The sequence below is a fragment of the Rosa chinensis genome, chromosome 7 (genome assembly GCF_002994745.2).
Source record: "Rosa chinensis cultivar Old Blush chromosome 7, RchiOBHm-V2, whole genome shotgun sequence".
Lineage (NCBI taxonomy): Eukaryota > Viridiplantae > Streptophyta > Magnoliopsida > Rosales > Rosaceae > Rosa > Rosa chinensis.
Window position 1 is genome coordinate 56,989,613 of NC_037094.1, and position 18,905 is coordinate 57,008,517.

Consider the following 18,905-nt stretch of genomic DNA (forward strand, 5'->3'; position numbering starts at 1 on the left):
GAAGGACCCGAAAGATATGACTGAGTTAAGGCTTATTGCACTATGTAATGTGGTATACCGAATTTGCTCTAAAGTGTTGGCCAATAGATTGAAGAAGATTTTGGGAGAGGTTATATCTCCACTACAGAGTGCATTTGTACCAGGCCGATTGATCTCTGACAATACTTTAGTGGCCACTGAGGTGGCTCATTTTCTGCATAAGAAGAGAAGCGGGGAGGAGTATTTCTCTCTAAAACTTGACATTAGTAAAGCGTATGACAGGCTGGAGTGGAATTTTTTGAGACAGATCCTTTTAAAGTTAGGGTTTGCAGAAGAGTGGGTGGATCTAGTGATGACTAGTATTCAAACAGTCAGCTATTCCTTCTTAGTGAATGGAGAAGTCCGGGGTTATGTTCGACCATCTCGGGGTATTAGACAAGGTGATCCATTGTCACCTTATCTATTTATCTTATGTGCTGAAGGGTTGTCTTCTCTGATTGAGTTTTTTGCACAGCAGCAATGGATTCAAGGTATCAAGGTTACTCCTACTGCACCACTTTTGCATCATTTATTGTTTGCAGATGATAGTTTTTTGTTTGGCGCTGCAACTGAAGAGGAATGTCAGCAATTCAGAAATATTTTATATGCCTACGAGATAGCTTCTGGGCAGAGAGTAAATCTACAGAAAAGCAATGTCGCTTTTAGTAAGAATGTTAGTATGGACAGGCAATTGTATCTAGCAGATATCCTTGGGGTGCAAAGGGGGTGGATAAACATGAGAAATATCTTGGCTTGCCTACCCATGTTGGAAGATCAAAAACAGCTGCATTTGCTTACTTGAAAGAGAAACTTACAAAGAAAGTCGTCAGCTGGAGAGCCAAATTATTAAGCGGTGCAGGTAAAGAAATTCTAATTAAAGCTGTTGCTCAAACTGTTCCAATGTATGTGATGAACTGCTATATGCTCCCTTTGGGTCTCTGTGATGATATGCATCAGTTATGTGCCGGTTTCTGGTGGGGGGATTCAGAGGAGAAAAATAAAATTCACTGGAGATCTTGGGAACGGTTATGTGTTCCTAAGAAGGAGGGTGGTATGAGCTTTAAGAACTTGCATTGGTTTAATAAGGCTATGTTGGCTAAACAAAGTTGGCGGTTGCTACAGAATCCAAATTCATTGATAGCTAGATTGTATAAAGCTATTTATTTTCCTAATGGTGAGTATCTCACAGCTGGTTTAGGGGATACACCCTCATTTTCATGGAGAAGCATTGTGGAAGCTAGGCAGGTGTTAGTACAGGGCCTCAGATGGCAGGTTGGGAATGGTGAGCGTATTGAGATATGGAATCATAATTGGATTCTAGATGTGTACCCCAGAGGGCCGTCTTCACCTCCTCCGTATGATGCACCCCGTTTTGTTGAGGAGCTTATTGACCCTATTACTCGAAGTTGGGATGTAAATCTACTTTCCAGGTACTTTACCCAAACTGATATTGATTTGATATTGAGCATTCCATTGACACGGCATGCACAGAGTGATAGACAAATTTGGCATTTTCACAAGAAGGGTTTCTTTACTACAAATAGTGCATACTTTGTTGCTCGTGATTTGGCTTTGGGTTTAATTTTAGCCCCCCACCACCTGTTGATTCTTATAAGGCAGTGTGGAAGGCAATATGGGATGCTAAAATACCTAGCAAGGTAGCTCTACATGCATGGAAGATAGCGGTTAATATTCTTCCTACACGGGTGGGTTTGAGTACTAAAGGCTATAATGGAGAGATGGGGTGTTTATTGTGTCCTCATACTTTGGAAAACAGCTTGCATGTTTTTGTTGATTGTCCATATGCACAGGAAGTTTGGCATAGAGCTGGTTTACAGCTGCCTACTGGGCCGGGCGACAATTTTATAGATTGGTTTTTGGGTGCAATCAATAGTTTGACAAAGGAGCAGATAGCTAGGTGTTTGATGCTCTTATGGGGGATTTGGAAAAACAGGAACAGTCAATTATGGGAACATAGGAGACAGCATGCATCTGAGGCTGTGTTGCTCACTATGGGTTGGTATGAGGAGTTCAAAAAAGTAAATGTGCAGCCAACGGATATTAGGAGACAATTGGTGAAATGGACAAGATCACAAGAGAATTGGGTGAAGGTTAATTGTGATGGTGCATTTCAGCCGGCAACAAGAACAGGGGGTGCTGGAGTTGTGATCCGAGATGCTAATGGTGCTTTTCAAGTTGGTGCTGCTAGACTTCTCCCTTTAGTAACGTCGCCTTTCCATGCAGAATTGATGGCGTTAAAGGAAGGGATCAATTTGGCAGTGGCATTACAGCATGAGCAGGTACTGTTTGAATTTGATTGCTCTTTATTGGTTCAAGCTTTGCATTCAACTGAACCGGATTTATCTACAATGAGTATGTTGCTTGATGAGATCAGACTAGTGCTGCAAAATCATGGTGGTTATAGAATTAATTATGTATCAAGGGAAGCAAATACAGTAGCTCATGGATTTACTTCTCATGCCTTAAGAAATAGTGATAGCCAAACTTGGTTTGGCATAGCTCCCGAATTTATAAGGGATGCCATTCGAAACGATTGTAATCGTTAATTGATTCAATGAAGTTTATTTTCAAAAAAAAAAAAAAAAAAGTGTGCATGTATATATACATACATACTTCTCAAAACATTTTCTATGACTGGTAATTCAATTATGTTGATCACTTATCTAACAGCCGGTTAACTCCAGCTGTACTCGATCCATCCATCTTTCCCAAAATGTAATCAAAACCTAGCTGCCAATTATTCCACTAGCTAGTTCAGATTTTTCATTTGAGTTTCCAACATTAAAATGAGATCACGTTACTCACGTACTTACGGAAAGAACTTCTCTGACCAGGGCTGGTCAGGATGGGCTGACCACAACCAATAAAAAACTGACAGCTGTCCATTTAAAAAAAAAAAAAAATTGGTTAGTTGAAACCCGTTGGGGAGAAAACCGTAGCCGTCTAACATCCAAATCATCTCTCTCTCTCTCTTCCAATACGGGTTTCCTCTCTCTCTCTCTCTTCCTTCCAATACGGGGTTACCCTCTCTCTCTCTTCCAATACGGGGTTCCAATACGGGTTTCCTCTCTCTCTCTTCCTTCCGATACAGGGTTCCTCTCTCTCTCTCTCTCTCTCTCTTCCAATACAGGTTTCCTCTCTCTCTCTCTCTCTCTCTCTCTCTTCCAATACGGGTTTCCTTCTGCATTCTTTTACTGAATTATAGGGATTGAAAGCGATGGGTATTTGATTCGAAGCAAGCGATGTGTATTTGATTCGAAGCAAGCGATCGGTATTGGATTCGAAGCAAGCGATGGGTATTGGATTCGAAGCGATGTTCTGGATTTCTTCAGTACCCATAGGCATTTGACGATGGGTACTGGATCTCTGATTTGGGCGGTATATAATTTTGTTTTACTGTTCTAATCCAAAGAGTTCGATCAATTAGATTTCGATTGTGTTCTCGTTTAGCTTCTTGAACCTCTTTTGATGACAAAAGTTGATTACTTGATTCTAATTGGATACTCTGTTGCAGGTTAATGGATAGTGAAAATTGTACAAGCTGGCTCTATCGAAGAACAGATTGTACTGGCTGGCTCTATTGAAGAACTATATGATACTATATGGAAGAACAAATGAGTCTCTACAAAATAGTGGGTTTATAACTTTGATGAATTACATCTATTTTCAAACCATTTGTAGGAATTTGAAAGCATCGGTGTCAGTTCAGAAACACAACAAAATAGTGAACATGATGTTCAACTATCTGGTGTTTTGTTTTGACTCAAGTAAGAATCTTCATATTATAACGTTATAATTTGACTGGCTTATTGTATTAAGGACGAATCCCTTGAGTAGCCAAATCAGGAGCTGTATTGCATTAATTGGAAAATGACTTGTTGCAGCATCCCTGGAAATGTTTGCTTGACAGTTTAACTTTCCTATTCTGCTTTATTTTTGATGTGGATATATTCGAAATTTAATGAAGATAAGGAGTAGTTGCCAAAAAAAATTGAAGATAAGGAGGGATAAGAAATTAACCAAATATAATAAGATGATAAATATATTCTTGTTGTGCAGATTTAGCCAAATATAATAAGATGATAAGAAATTAGCCAAATATATCAATCACATATGTATTACTCTGTCTATAGGTTTATATTATGATCTTTTCTTGGTATTGTGTATGTTTTGGTTACCTTTGATTGTTGTAATCATGTCAGATTCTTTTCAAGTTTGCCATTTTGATTGTTGCATTAATTCGATGTTTGTTCTGTGAAGGTTCAATTTTGCTTTGTAATTTGTGTATCAGTGCTCTCAGATTTATTAGAGATTCACATGTATGTTGACATCTTTGGGATTTTGGTTGTTAGCTTTGTAATTTGTGTATCAGTGCTCTCAGATTTATTATTTGCTTCTGCAACAAAAACAGAGTAGAAGTTCAAAGTGACAGTTTAGTCATTAAAACTTTTTATTGGTTTTCATCCAAGAGGACTTCTAAGACACTTAGTAATTGTTCCAGAGGGAAGATGCAGGGAAATGAACAAATTATGCTTTGAATTCCAACTACCTTTATTCTGTTTTGCAGGTATTGGTATTGGACTTGGTCTAAGAAGATAATAGTGTTGATGAAAGTATGGTTTTAACCATTTTTTCGTACATGAAAAGGGAAGTTTGATACATCTTAGGAATATTGACATCTTCCCATGAATAACAAGGAAATATCAGAATAACTTGAACTATAAAAAGGACCCTTTAGAAAAGTTAACGTTTGCTAGTTCAATACAATATCAGTTGTTGACTGAATCTTCTATAGACGAATAAGCTTCAGCAGTATCCAAAAGCAAATAAGCTTCAGCAGGGTTGTCATCCAAAATCTGATCCTCTTTACTCAGCATCCACCCTACGTCCGAGGTCCCAAGTTCCAATCTCACCTTCCTAAACACAGTTTATCAAAGAAACAAATAGTCAACAACAATGTTCTCTGGACATAGCAGATGCATGTGTATCACCCATTCCTACTACTAATGAAGTTTAAAAGAACAAGTATTTTCTTCTTGTTTTTTTTTTATTTGGGTAGAAGATGTCATCTGCAACCTCCATATAGGCAAAATGGCAAACTTGAAAAGAATCTGACATGATTACAACAATCAAAGGTAACCAAAACATACACAATACCAAGAAAAGATCATAATATAAACCTACAGACAGAGTAATACATATGTGATTGATATATTTGGCTAATTTCTTATCATCTTATTATATTTGGCTAAATCTGCACAACAAGAATATATTTATCATCTTATTATATTTGGCTAATTTCTTATCCCTCCTTATCTTCAATTTTTTTGGCAACTACTCCTTATCTTCATTAAATTTCGAATATATCCACATCAAAAATAAAGCAGAATAGGAAAGTTAAACTGTCAAGCAAACATTTCCAGGGAGGCTGCAACAAGTCATTTTCCAATTAATGCAATACAGCTCCTGATTTGGCTACTCAAGGGATTCGTCCTTTTTTTTTTTTTTTTTTTTTAAAAAAAAAAAAAAAAAACCCCACACCATTCCCACTCTTGATGAGGCTCGAACTCCTGACCTCTTATATATGAGACCAAAGCCTTACCACCCCACCAAACACACACACCCTAAGGGATTCGTCCTTAATACAATAAGCCAGTCAAATTATAACGTTATAATATGAAGATTCTTACTTGAGTCAAAACAAAACACCAGATAGTTGAACATCATGTTCACTATTTTGTTGTGTTTCTGAACTGACACCGATGCTTTCAAATTCCTACAAATGGTTTGAAAATAGATGTAATTCATCAAAGTTATAAACCCACTATTTTGTAGAGACTCATTTGTTCTTCCATATAGTATCATATAGTTCTTCAATAGAGCCAGCCAGTACAATCTGTTCTTCGATAGAGCCAGCTTGTACAATTTTCACTATCCATTAACCTGCAACAGAGTATCCAATTAGAATCAAGTAATCAACTTTTGTCACCAAAAGAGGTTCAAGAAGCTAAACGAGAACACAATCGAAATCTAATTGATCGAACTCTTTGGATTAGAACAGTAAAACAAAATTATATACCGCCCAAATCAGAGATCCAGTACCCATCGTCGAATGCCTATGGGTACTGAAGAAATCCAGAACATCGCTTCGAATCCAATACCCATCGCTTGCTTCGAATCAAATACACATCGCTTGCTTCGAATCAAATACCCATCGCTTCTAATCAAATACCCATCGCTTCCAATCCCTATAATTCAGTAAAAGAATGCAGAAGGAAACCCGTATTGGAAGAGAGAGAGAGAGAGAGGAAACCTGTATTGGAAGAGAGAGAGAGGAACCCCGTATCGGAAGGAAGAGAGAGAGAGGGTAACCCTGTATTGGAAGGAAGAGAGAGAGAGAGAGGAAACCCGTATTGGAAGAGAGAGAGAGAGATGATTTGGATGTTAGACGGCTATGGTTTTCTCCCCGACGGGTTTCAACTAACCAAAATTTTTTTTTTTAAATGGACAGCTGTCAGTTTTTTATTGGCTGTGGTCAGCCCATCCTGACCAGCCCTGGTCAGCGAAGTTCTTTCCCGTACTTACCTGATCGATTCTGTTCATACCAGTAAGTTTCCTTCTCTATCTCGTAAATAATGGCTTAATTAATCAGTTGAAACTATTTCCTTTGACTGATCGTGAAAAAGCTCGCAACTAGCAGCATGAAACATTTCTCTGACGCTTTTCTTTTTATTTCCACAATTTTGTATAGCTTTTTTCTTTTTGAAAGGAAGGATGACCAAACAATTCTGTGTAGATTAGCTAGGTAATAGCTTTTTCACTGTAGAACAATAACAACAATATTAATAATTGATACGAAACTTCTACTATACATGCATGTATGATAAACAAAACCTGTTTTGACTTCACAAGGACATAACCAAATAGAGAAACTAAACAAGTAAGTGAGCTTTTTAATTAGCATTAGACTGTACAGGGATAACTAAAACAGATAAATCAAGAGCTGATGTTGCATGTGGAATAATCCGAACTCATAATGTGGAACCAACTTTTTTGACTAGTTACTTTAATTCGATACATTTACTCTTCAAGTTTGGTTGGTTAATATATGCATGTAAGTAAATACAGCTAGCTGCTAATTACTTCATTAACTCAGCAGTAGATTTTAGCTATGGCTTTTACCCAACTCAAGACACTTGACATTTCACTTTACCCTCTTCTAGCCTATATATACATAGTCAAGTACCAACATATACACACAGTCAATTACTCTCATGCTCACTAGTTTCTTACCAAAACCCTCCCTTGCTAAAAATGAGTTCCATGACTACAATTCTTGTCATTGCAATATGCTTTGTTCAAGCCTTGTATGCAGGCCTCTCCATCATTTCAATCCTTGCACTAAGGCAGGGCATGAGCCACTACACCTTTGTGGTGTATCGTATGGCCATTGCAACTGCCTTGGGAAGTCCACTGGCATGGTATCTAGAGAGACATTCTAGGCCTACAATGACCATCAAGGTCATGGAAAAGATCATGCTGCTAAGCTTGTTTGAGTGAGTATTTTTTCCTTCATTGCAACAATTTTTTCCTTTGTTTCAGTGAGCCTGTTTCTAATCCTCTGTTTTTAATAATTGGCAGCCCTGTACTGGACCAAAACTTGTACTATGTGGGCATGGAGAACTCCAATGCCACATTCACATCGGCCATGTGCAACATGCTTCCGGTGTTTGCATTTGTCATGGCCTGGATTTTCAGGTATATTCACACTCAACACTCTAACTCAATCTAACTCAGACTCTTACTCACCAATTGTTTTCCTAATGCAGGTTGGAGAATGTGGACTACAGACACCCGAGGGGATTGGCCAAGGTTCTAGGAACCTTGGTTTATGTGGTAGGAGCAATCCTCCTTACCATGGGCAAGGAACCATGAGAAAAATCATTCTTCACAGCCCAAAGTCAAGGGTGCTATCTTCCTAACACTAGCCTGCTTCTGCTGGTCCTGTTTCATAGTCCTACAAGTAAGTGTATGCAACTCTTAATCAATCAAAATTTATATTCGATATCTATTGTTAGTTATTGACACATGCATCTGATTTACACACATGCAGGCCAATGTACTCAAGTCCTACCCCTGCAAGCTCTCTCTCATGCTTTGATTTGCTTCTGGGGTATGGTGGAAGGAGCAGTGGTGGCTATTGTGGTTGAAAGGGAAAATTCAGAAGCATGGTCCATACACTTCGACTTCAAGTTGCTCGCAGCTGTTTATGGGATGAGGAAAACTTTTAATGGTCTTTTACTTCTTATGCTACACTTTATAAGTTTTAACTTGCGTTTGAAATAATTTGCAGGCTCTTCTATCAGGGGCTGTATATTATGTCATGGGGCTGGTTGTGACGAAGAAGGGAACAGTTTTCTACTCTGCCTTTAACCCCTTGGCCACCCTGCTTGTGGCGATTTTGGGATCATTTTTTCTGGCAAAACAATTGTATACTGGAATTTATGAATGTTTTCCCGCTCCTATGTATATGTTTTCATTACTGTTTTACTGAAGTAATTTTTCCCTCAACTACGTATTTATATCTATGATTTCATTACTCTATTACTGTAGTCTCATCGGAGCTGTAACCATTGTGGGAGGCCTCTATCTTGTTCTTTGGGGAAAAGCAAGAGATCAGCCTCCCTCTTTGAATGCCAATGTGGAAGAACCAACTGGAACCCCAACAATAGACGATTAAGTTTGAAGTTTGTTTAGCAAGACAAGGCGGATTCTGAATAGCAAGAACCACAGAGATTAACAGATATCGCAGTGCTAAAAGATTCCTAGCCACTTCACGAATATTATCAGCTCTTAGTCTTTTTTTTTTTTTTTTTTTGAAGTGTAAGGATCATCATTGTCCTGTTTTAAGTACTCATCAGCTAGCTTAAAGTATTAACTATTTGTCGAAAAATTAGACCACCACTGTTCTAGCCCCTTCAGCATTTTTCATATGATTGTGCCTAAAGAAATCTTGATTGCTTAACTATAACAAAATGATTAACCAATTTCCAGAGTTCTAGTTAGGTTTGGAGGGACCTGTTCAATAAGAACATGAATTCGGACATTTGAATTTGGCTTCTGAATGTTATGCAGCTTTTATAGAAATTTTTTTTAAAAAAAAAAGTTTGGGGTTTGGACATTTTAGACTCTATTGCAGAATATTGGTTTGATGAATCTCTGCTTTGCTCCCTGAAAATTCATTGAACCAGACTGGATAATCAAATCAGTAAGAACTTGACGCAAATATGGATAATCGGGTTGGGGATCATTAGTCGGATTTATTCTTATTCAACATCGATCATAATATTGCTCTATGTTGTGCAGTTTGACTAGATGAGCAATGTGATTAGTGCTGCATATAACTGTGCTTATCCATTGGCATGTCTGTGTAGAATTAGTGCATGTTTTTTTTTTTTTTTTTGGGCAATAGTTGCTACTTGCTAGCTAGATAATCAATCCATAAGGTGGACTATAGCCTGAAAAATTGGTGACTACTAGCTGGTGCATGTGTTAGTTTAGAAGAGAGCAAGCAAAGACCTCTCAAATATAAACCATTCAAATATTTGCAATAAGCCAATAACGAATTAATGAGAAATTCTAATAGATAGGAATCGAATAATGGACCTACATTTCTAGTCCAGTTTGTTCTTGAAACACACACACACACTTACCACAGAGGCCAGAGCCAGAGATCAATCATATTTGTACAAGGACACAACAACTTTTTATCTAAGGTTTGGCTTGTATGGAACTTGTTCGATATGAAAATTTCAAATACATTGTATACTTCTGAATATGGACATTTGAATTTGGCTTCTGAATATTATGCAGCTTTTATAGAAAATTAAAAAAAAAAATTGGACATTTTAGACTCTATTACAGAATATTGGTTTTATGAATCTGTGCTTTGCCCCCCTGAAAGTTCATTGAACCAGACTTGATAATCAAATATGTAGAAATTCTATTTCCTTGATTTGAACAATTACATTATGTACAATATATAGGAGTATGTATTGTCAGTTTTACATGAAGCAATAATGGTGAATTAACTATATTAATAACAATATCAAAATTGATGGAAGAAATCAAAATTGATGCAAAACGTTATAGCCAAATTATTGGCTATTCAATGGAGAAGATTGATTGTCTTTAACAGCCCCCCTAAAACTTGGTCTTTCTGGATGGACAAGTTTGCCAGAGAAAAGAAGATGGCAAGACTTGTGAAGCAGCTTTGTGAGTAAGTCAGTTGGCTGGTCTTTGGAAGGAATGAAGCAAACTCGGTGACTACCGTGAGCTACCTCTTCACGAACATAGTGGTAATCAAGTTCAATATGCTTGGTGCGGGCATGGAACACAGGATTGGAAGCCATATAGGTGGTGCTTAGATTATCACAATGTAACAAAATTGGAAATTGAATCCGGGCACCAAATTCATACAATAAATAACCCAACCAAGTTGTTTCGTCACTAGCATGGGCAAGAGACCTATACTTGGACTCAGCACAGCACTAGAGCGAGCGATTGTTGGTTGCTTTTTAGAACACCAAGATATGAGGTTGGAACCAAGATACGCAAGATAGCCAGATGTGGAGCGACGAGAATCAGGACAACTAGCCTAGTCAGCATCAGAGTAAGCCGAAAGAAGAATGGGTTGACGTTGGGGAGTAAACAACAAACCATGGCCAAGAGAGCCTTTGATGTAACAGAGAATGCGTTTCATAACAATAAGATGAGGTTCACGTGGTTGACTAAACTGGGATACCAAGTTAACTGAAAAGGCTATATCAGGGCGAGTGATAGTGAGGTACTATAAGGAACCAACAAGCTCACGGTACACCGTAGGATTTGCTAGCACAACCCCATTGGTAGAAGTAAGAAAAGACTTGGCGGACATGGGTGTATTCGATCACAGGCTTGTTGAACAAGAGATCATATTTGGACAGAAGATCATGAGCATATTTAATCTGGTTAAAGTGCAGGCCATGAGAGTGAGTAGTAACCTGCAACCCCAGAAAATAATGAAGAGGACCGAGATCCTTGATGTCCAAACCGCGCCCAAGAACATCAATAAAACTTTGGAGAATATGATCATTGCTACCAGTAACAACAATATCATCAACGTAGAGTAGAAAGTAAATTGTGTGCAGCCCATGACGATAAATAAACAAAGAAGAGTAAGCAATACTCTGAATGAACCCAACAGATAAAACAAATGTACTCATGCGAAGAAACCAGGCATGGGGTGCCTGTTTCAAGCCGTAAAGGGCTTTGTTGAGTTTGCAGACATGAGTGGGCCGGGACAGATCAACAAAACCAGGTGGTTGAACCATATATACTTCCTCCTTTAGAATGCCATGAAGAAAGGCATTCTTGACATCTAATTGACGAAGGGACCAACCCCAAGACACAGCAAGAGTAATCACAGTACGAATAGTAGAGTAATCACAGTACGAATAGTAGCAGGTTTAATTACGGGACTAAAAGTTCATCATAATCAATACGTTGCTGTTGATGGAAGCCTTTGGTAACGAGTTGAGCCTTGTAACGTTCAACCGAGCCATCAGACTTCCGCTTCACCCTAAACATCCATTTGCAAGCTACTGAATTGTGTGTGGGGGAGGAAGGCACCAGAGTCCATGTGTTGTTCTTCAACAGGGCACTGATTTCCTCTGTCATGGCTGCACGCCATTCCGGTTTCTGAGAAGCTTAAGAGTAGCAAGTGGGTTCAACCGTATCAACCAAGGTTAGGAGAACTCGAGGAATGGGATAGCGGACAATACCATCAGTGCGTTCCCGGAGTTGAAAAATGCCATCTCGAAAGCGGGTAACCATATGGTGGGATGGAGGAACAGTAGCTGGTGGAGAAGTCGGGACCGGCGGAGGAGGTGCAACCAACGGTGGATTGACAACTCGATTCGGAGGAGCGACTAGCTGCTGAGAAGATGGAATGTGGGATAGAGCAGCATCGTGGGACGCAGCGATCTGAGGAGGCGCTGAGGCCGGAGTAGGCGATCTGGGGAGGGAAGGCGCGATCACCGGCCAGGCGGGAATAGAGGGCTGAGATGCGGTCGTTGGTGGGGGAACAGAGTGACGGCGTGTGTATTGAAGCAGAGGAGCGACGCGGGTTGGAGTCGGCGATAGTGGTTGTGAGGCGCCGGAATGGCCAGCAGTGGGTGGCAAGTGGAGGTTGCAGACCAATGATGGTGGAGAGGGTGGTACTTGGGAAGAAGAGATCGGAGTTGGAGGTTGTGCGATCATTGTTGAAGAAGGGAGGGAGGACGCGGCTGATGTTGATGATGCATCTAATGTGGAGAGAGTGGGCCCTGCTTGGCCTGGGTCAGATGGGGATGATAATGGGCTCGGCAGTTGGGCCTGCAGAGGGAGTGGACTGGATAATGAGACAAAATCCAGTGGATCAGAATGGGAATTTACCTGTAACTCTTTGAAAGGAAAATGATTTTCGTTAAATAAAACATGATGGGAGACATATACTCGACCAGTGGTGGGATTTGGACACCAATAGCCCTTATGATTAGGACCATAACCAAGAAAGACACACTCCACACTTCGACTAGAGAGTTTGTTGGAGACATCCAAACATCACTATGAATAATATGAAAAAGAGTGGTAGCAGATACATTATTGGAAGGGAAAGGCAACTAAAGTGATTTGCTAAGGGAACAATCAAGACAAAAATTAAGAAAAGTAGATTGAGTGCCAAGAGTGGACTTTAACAAAGCTAAAACTAGAGATGAGAGGTGGCCTAACGATTATGCCAGAGAGAGGAATGAATGGTGGCAAGAGCATGAGGTGTGGTGGGGACGGAGGACAAAAGAAGTGGATAAATGCCATCTTTACAGGGGCCCTGAAACAATAGACAGCCAGTTAGTAAACAGCGGATTTGATACAAGTTAGGAGCAAAAAGAAAGTAGACAAGATTATCTTGAGTGAAACATGCGACAGACAATAGATTTTTACGAATGGAAGGAATATGTATGACATTGTCCAAGAAAAAATGAGAGTTGCCCAATGATAAAGGAAGGGTACTAGAATGAAAAACTGGCATTGAATCACCGTTACCCATATAACTGTTGTGTGGGTCACCATAAGGTTAAGAGTTATTGAGAGGCATGGCTGTCATGTGGTGAGTAGCTCAGGTATCGGGATACCAAACTCGGATCACCAAGAAAATGGGCTCCGGCAAATGGAGTGGCTGTGGTTGGACTGAAAAAGCGATGTAAGAAATGAGTTATCCCATGCTGATTGGTGTGGCAATTAGAACACCATTGTGGGCCGGGACCAAGAAGCCTGTTTGACCAAGTTGGGTGGGCTGGCCAATTAGCTGGAGAAAAGGACGCGTTTGCGTTCTGAGGAGCCGCGTGTTGCTGAAACGCATGATGAGGCCGCGCACCACCACTACGGAAACGTTGTGCGTTGCGGCTACCGTACTGCGGCCGACATCCGTCACGCTGAGTCTGAGAAGCACGAGGCTGGGTATCTTGTGCTGGCTGTGATAGAAAAGGGCGGTGGCTGTGGTTGGATCAGAAGAACAGGTCTGTTGAGCTTCAAAGGCAAGGATTCGAGCACGGAGGGCAGAGAAATCAGGTAGAGCTGAGGACTGAGCAAGAGCAGTACGAAGCATTAGGTAATCAGGACCAAGCCCATGAAGTGTGGCAAAAACCAAGTCAACATCATAGACAGGTTGGTTGATGGAGACCAAAGAATCAGCAATCGATTTGGCTTGTTGAAGGTATTCATCCACAAACTGCGAACCCTTTTGAAGATCAAAAAGTTGAAGCTTGAGGCTTGTGGCGCTGGCAACGGAATGTTGAGAGAAGTGACTGGCGAGGCAGTCCCAGATGCCCTTGGATGTATCAAACCCAATGGTAAGACGAGCCACATTTTCGGTCAAGGAGGTGGTGAGGATACTGACAATTTGCTGGTCGGTGGTGAACCACTTTTAATGCTCGGGATTAGGAGTGGTGGTAGCAGGTCAGCCTTCACTACCAGTGGTTGTGGTGGTGCGGGAAGGTTCAGGAATAGACCCATCAACATTAACGGGGATTGAGATGAGACATAGTGGGGACAGACTACGACAATTCCTGTCGTTCCTGCTGAACATCCTTGTTCTTATCTCCCCCCAGCGACGGGAAGACTATCTCATCAAAGTGACATCCGCAAATCTAGTGGTAAGGAGATCGCCTAGCAAGGGCTTTAAGTGGCGGACGATTGTTGGAATCTCAAATCTAACGTAGTTGCCTATTCGTCTGTAAGGACCCATCATAGAGCATTGTGGTGGTGCAATTGTCACATAAATGACACACTCAAATATGCGCAAGTACAATACTTGTACCCAGTCACTAGCTGTAACACAGAGGTACATTGAATGGCGGTGGGTCATAGAAGAATTAGCATAGCTGCATCCGATATTGCATCACCCCAAGCGGATATAAGGAGATTAGTGAGCATTACTAATGTCCGGACTACCATCGTAGTCGTTTCTGCGAGACCATTTGGGTGTGTACATGGGAATATGATGTCCAACATCAGTCCCATTGCAATAACCATCGAAAATCTTTGATGTAAACTCTTTAGCATCGTCAAGTCCAATTGACGGAATAGGATGATCCGAGGAGTGAGCTCGTTGTCATATGATATGTGCTAAGAGTGTAGCATAGGCAGCATCTATAGGTGGACAATGGCACAACACGTGACTAGCGTGTTTGAGTGTCAACCAACATTATGAGATATTTAAAAGTCCGCAAGTTGGTTGAATCAGTCCACGGAATCCCTACGGATTCTATATAAGAACAGAATGAGTATTGTCATATCTTTAGCATAGGACAGTCTCAGTCCTAATTTCCCTAAGGAACGAGCTTTGTAAAACGAGCGAGAGGCTTTAGAATCAACCAATGAGGATTTTGGTTAGGCATAAGCATTTGAAACGCTATTTCAAAGGAATGCACATAGAGTATGTAGAAATTATTCTGAACAGTTGTGGCTTCTTTGCCAGCAGTGGTTTGAGCGTTCTAATTGACAGAGCTCTTGTAAGTATCTCAAGGTTTGGTGAGCTCGAGATACATGATTTCCTACAGGAAATTGGTAGGGATATCGTTTGCAAAGAACCTTGGAAGCATAGTAGATTATGGAGTTATGAAGATGTTCAGGATACCTTAACACAAAATAAGGTGAGATGTACTATCCTGCAGGATTTCTTATATTCATCTATCTCATATATACTAATCTTAGCATACATCTTCAACTTTAACTTGACAAATTTCTTAAATAAGGCTCCTGGACATTAACTCTCACTTAAATTTATCTGTTGGTTATTCAGGCTATGGAAGTTGAAGGCGTAATGATTGAATTGTCTGACTCAAAAGATATACATGTAGATGCTGAAGCTTTTTTTAGTATGATGAACCTGAGATTGCTCAGAATCACTTACCCCCCATATGTGAACCCTTTAATTGAGATCTTCAGAAAATTTTTTGAAGGGGAATTATGGCCAGAGCGGATATACGGTTACCTACCAAATTTCGACTGTAAATTACACTTGAATAGGGACCTAAAGTTTCTTTCTCATAAGTTGAGGGTTCTCGCTTGGCATGGTTGCCCCCTAAAGTCTTTGCCGTCCAACTTTTACCCAAAGTGTGACCTTGACATGCGTCATAGCCACATCGAACAACTTTGGCAAGAACCCAAGGTACATATGAACAATACTTCCGTTCTGAAATTATTTCACATTTCAGAAGGAATGAAGTTCATTTCAGACAACATGGTGTGAAATAAAAAGAAGTCCTATAGACAAAGCTTTTAATGCTTTGTCCAATCTTTTTGTTTCTGTGGTAGAAATGGGGTTGTCATGAGAGCTTCCACCTTTGAAATCCATACATGTCAACCATGAACAGAGGTCAGAGGGAACACCGGGCTAGCCGGCCTTCGACCCTCCGATGCCTAAGTCAGTTACATGTAAGAATGTAGACTAGGTATGAGTAAATGGAGAGTGGTGGCTTATCTTGAATGTGTGAAGAGACATGTATTTATAGTGTGGGGATGGGCTTGTCACCCCTTTTATTTCCAATGTGCATGGGACTAACTGTGGTCCACCTGACACCACTAGTGTATGGTATCTGTATCGGTATCGGCATCGGTTTAAGTGGCTAATGAGCCTTGTGCTTCCGATACTTGTGCCTGAGAGGTATCTATACCGACACTTTTCTTGTGATGTGCCTATCTAAGAGTAAAATGCAATGGGGCATGTGTGTATATATATTTTGTAGGTTTCAATCATCCCATTATCCAAAAAAAAAAAAAGATAAAGAGAAATGATCGATATCTTTTCTCATATTTTATCATGGCATTAGAACACTGATACTTTTTTTTTTTTTTTTTTTTTTTGAGGGGGAAGACATCAAACTAACACTGATACTTTCTTAAATTCTGTGGGTATATAAAGAATAGAAAATGCTTAAGATCCCAAAAAATAATACAAAAAACCTATACCAAATGATTTGACATGTGCCACATCATCATCTTAATCTTAATACTTTCCGGCATGTTTTTCTATTAAATTCTATTTGATCTAAGATAAAATTTTGTATCTTATTTTATAATTTCAAAAAAAACAAAAATTGTATTTTATTTTATTTTGATATTTTGTTTATCAGAAAAGAGATGGTACGATAAATTTGTCTTAACTCTTAACTGTGCTACCTATGGATTTTCTGGGCATGCTATCATCGTGACTTGAATTCGATAGATAAGTTGATGATGAAAACAGATGCGCAATACATCATTATAGTTGAAAAGGCTTGGAAAGTGTTCTCTAAGATTATAATTCGATGCCTAAGAGCTTCTCATGTTTAAACATTGTTAATTTTGTTCGAATTAGGGTTTAATATATCAGCGGCTAGTTGAGGACAATTTCTCCAATCAAATTCCTATAATTCGTATCACTGCCAAAGGGTACCCAGGTACTGCCACAGGGTAAATTCTGAACAAGCCCACTACTTCCATTGTTTCCCAGAACAAGATTATAGATATCCTAATGACTCAATTAGATATGCCTCGATCATTACAAAATAATGAAGGCTGATTCTTCATCAATTGAGCCTTGTCTGGATTGCAAAGGTGTTTGTGCTTTGTATGATTTGGATACAAAGACAGAGAGCATTTTGCAGGAGCTTCCCAAATGTGGCTTTTTTGACCTCTGCTCACTAAATCTGGGGCGGCTCCCTCCTCAGTTTTCATAATCTTGTTCTGTCAATTCCATTGGAAAGTAGACATCTAGGGTTTTTCAACAAGATACAACACGTTCCATAATTCTAACTGAGTCCAAAGATATGGCCTTCTGAATTCAGATTCACCTTTGGCTACTCAAATAGCAATATCCGAAGTTGCAAGTGCCCAATGACAGTGATTCCAATTGGTATTAAACCAGACACTTCCATATTTGCATCCATATAATATTATCTCCCATATTCCATTAGAATCTTAAACTATGCTGCTCCAAAAGCAATTGGTCTTCAAGAAGCAGAGCACTTCCTCTTTTTTCTGTCAAATCACTGTATTGTCATGGATATGATTACTTGGGAAAGTTCATAGCAAAGAAAATTGTACAATTTGTTAGAGTAATAGAGAAGAAGACGCTGCATGACTCTGAATCCGTGAGGACTTTTGAGGCAAGCAAGAAGCAACAAGAGGACTAGTCTTGATGAGAAAAGTAGTTGTTCTGCAATTTAAAATACGCTTGGTTTTGGTAAAACCTTGATTATCAGTTTTCTGATTTTGTAAGTTAATCTTATCATGTCTTTTAATTAGATAAGGAAGTTATTTTATTATTATTATTATTATTATATTTTTACGCTAATTTAAAAATGAAGATAATTAGATATGTTGAAAATTATTCAATTGAAAGTGATGACATGGTAGATGCCACGTAGGACACCACGTAATTTGGTATTAGTTTTTGTATAACTTTTTGGTGTATGTAGCACTACTCGGTTACATTGTATCCCACTATCCCCCTTAAAAAAATAATAATAATAAATAAAAGAATACAATGTATACCACAGAGCCGCATAACCAAAACCTAGCACCACTCTATGTTAAATTTTAACCCAAAACAATCTCTGTTTGATCAAGCGGAGGATAAATAATAAGAGAGATAAAAAGAAGCAACAGGGGATTAAAAGTATGAGAGAACAAGTTTATGAAATCATGGCAAATGAATGTGAAAAAACAATATAGCTTCAATAGATTTAGTTTTATAGTAGAAAATGATCTTTTATGCTTCAATGATCTCATCAAGCGCGTCTGATGTCCTCTATTAATTTTTTGCTATTATGGTCTTCCAATAACTATATGTAATTAAATATTTATTGATTGTCTGAGGAAAAAGGAAAAGAAATGTTAACTTTCTAAAAGAAAATATAACCAAAGAAAAACCGGTGAAAATTGTTCAATGAGGTGGGGAAGGAAGATTGAAATTGAGATAGAAATTAAGCTAGGGACTCCCCTTCATTGTCTCGAAAAAAAAAAAAAATCTAAACAAGAACAAGGAAGCACATCACATGGGATAGGTTGAAAGGCTAGCGAAGAGAGTCATTATTTCACTTTCACTATTTCTTTTTCTTTTTGACCTCCTTGTTTACCGGCGGGTCTTTCATGGAATCTTCATGGGGACATTGATGGAACATCCCTTAAGCTTTCGGTGCATTGTAAGGCATCTTCGTGGAAATTGTCACTCATCCATGCTTTGGTTGATTTGCCTTGTAATATCTTGTCAAGTATTAATATCGACCCGCTTACTTTACTCATGT

At 39.3% G+C, this 18,905-nt stretch overlaps 1 protein-coding gene and 2 long non-coding RNA genes across 4 annotated transcripts; 2 read left to right on the top strand and 1 right to left on the bottom strand.

Annotated features, from left to right (window-relative positions):
- The first annotated feature begins 3,137 nt into the window (after positions 1 to 3,137).
- On the top strand, positions 3,138 to 4,653 carry LOC121050801. Its single transcript, XR_005803936.1, has 3 exons — positions 3,138 to 3,417; positions 3,554 to 3,806; positions 4,607 to 4,653. It is a non-coding gene; the product is annotated as an uncharacterized LOC121050801 (long non-coding RNA).
- On the bottom strand, positions 4,644 to 6,393 carry LOC112175557. 2 transcript variants are annotated; one of them, XR_005803935.1, is made up of 4 exons: positions 6,353 to 6,382; positions 6,119 to 6,287; positions 5,730 to 5,982; positions 4,644 to 4,956 (listed from the first exon to the last, which is right to left on the bottom strand). It is a non-coding gene; the product is annotated as an uncharacterized LOC112175557 (long non-coding RNA). The 2 variants fall into 2 exon arrangements; XR_002926514.2 differs by having other exon boundaries at positions 6,119 to 6,393.
- Positions 6,394 to 7,353: 960 nt separating this feature from the next.
- On the top strand, positions 7,354 to 8,779 carry LOC112178242 (WAT1-related protein At2g39510). The gene is made up of 6 exons (XM_024316418.2): positions 7,354 to 7,520; positions 7,681 to 7,797; positions 7,869 to 7,960; positions 8,153 to 8,304; positions 8,393 to 8,529; positions 8,653 to 8,779. The coding sequence occupies exons 1-6, from the start codon at positions 7,354 to 7,356 to the stop codon at positions 8,777 to 8,779; spliced, it is 792 nt and encodes a 263-aa protein (XP_024172186.2).
- Positions 8,780 to 18,905: the final 10,126 nt, after the last annotated feature.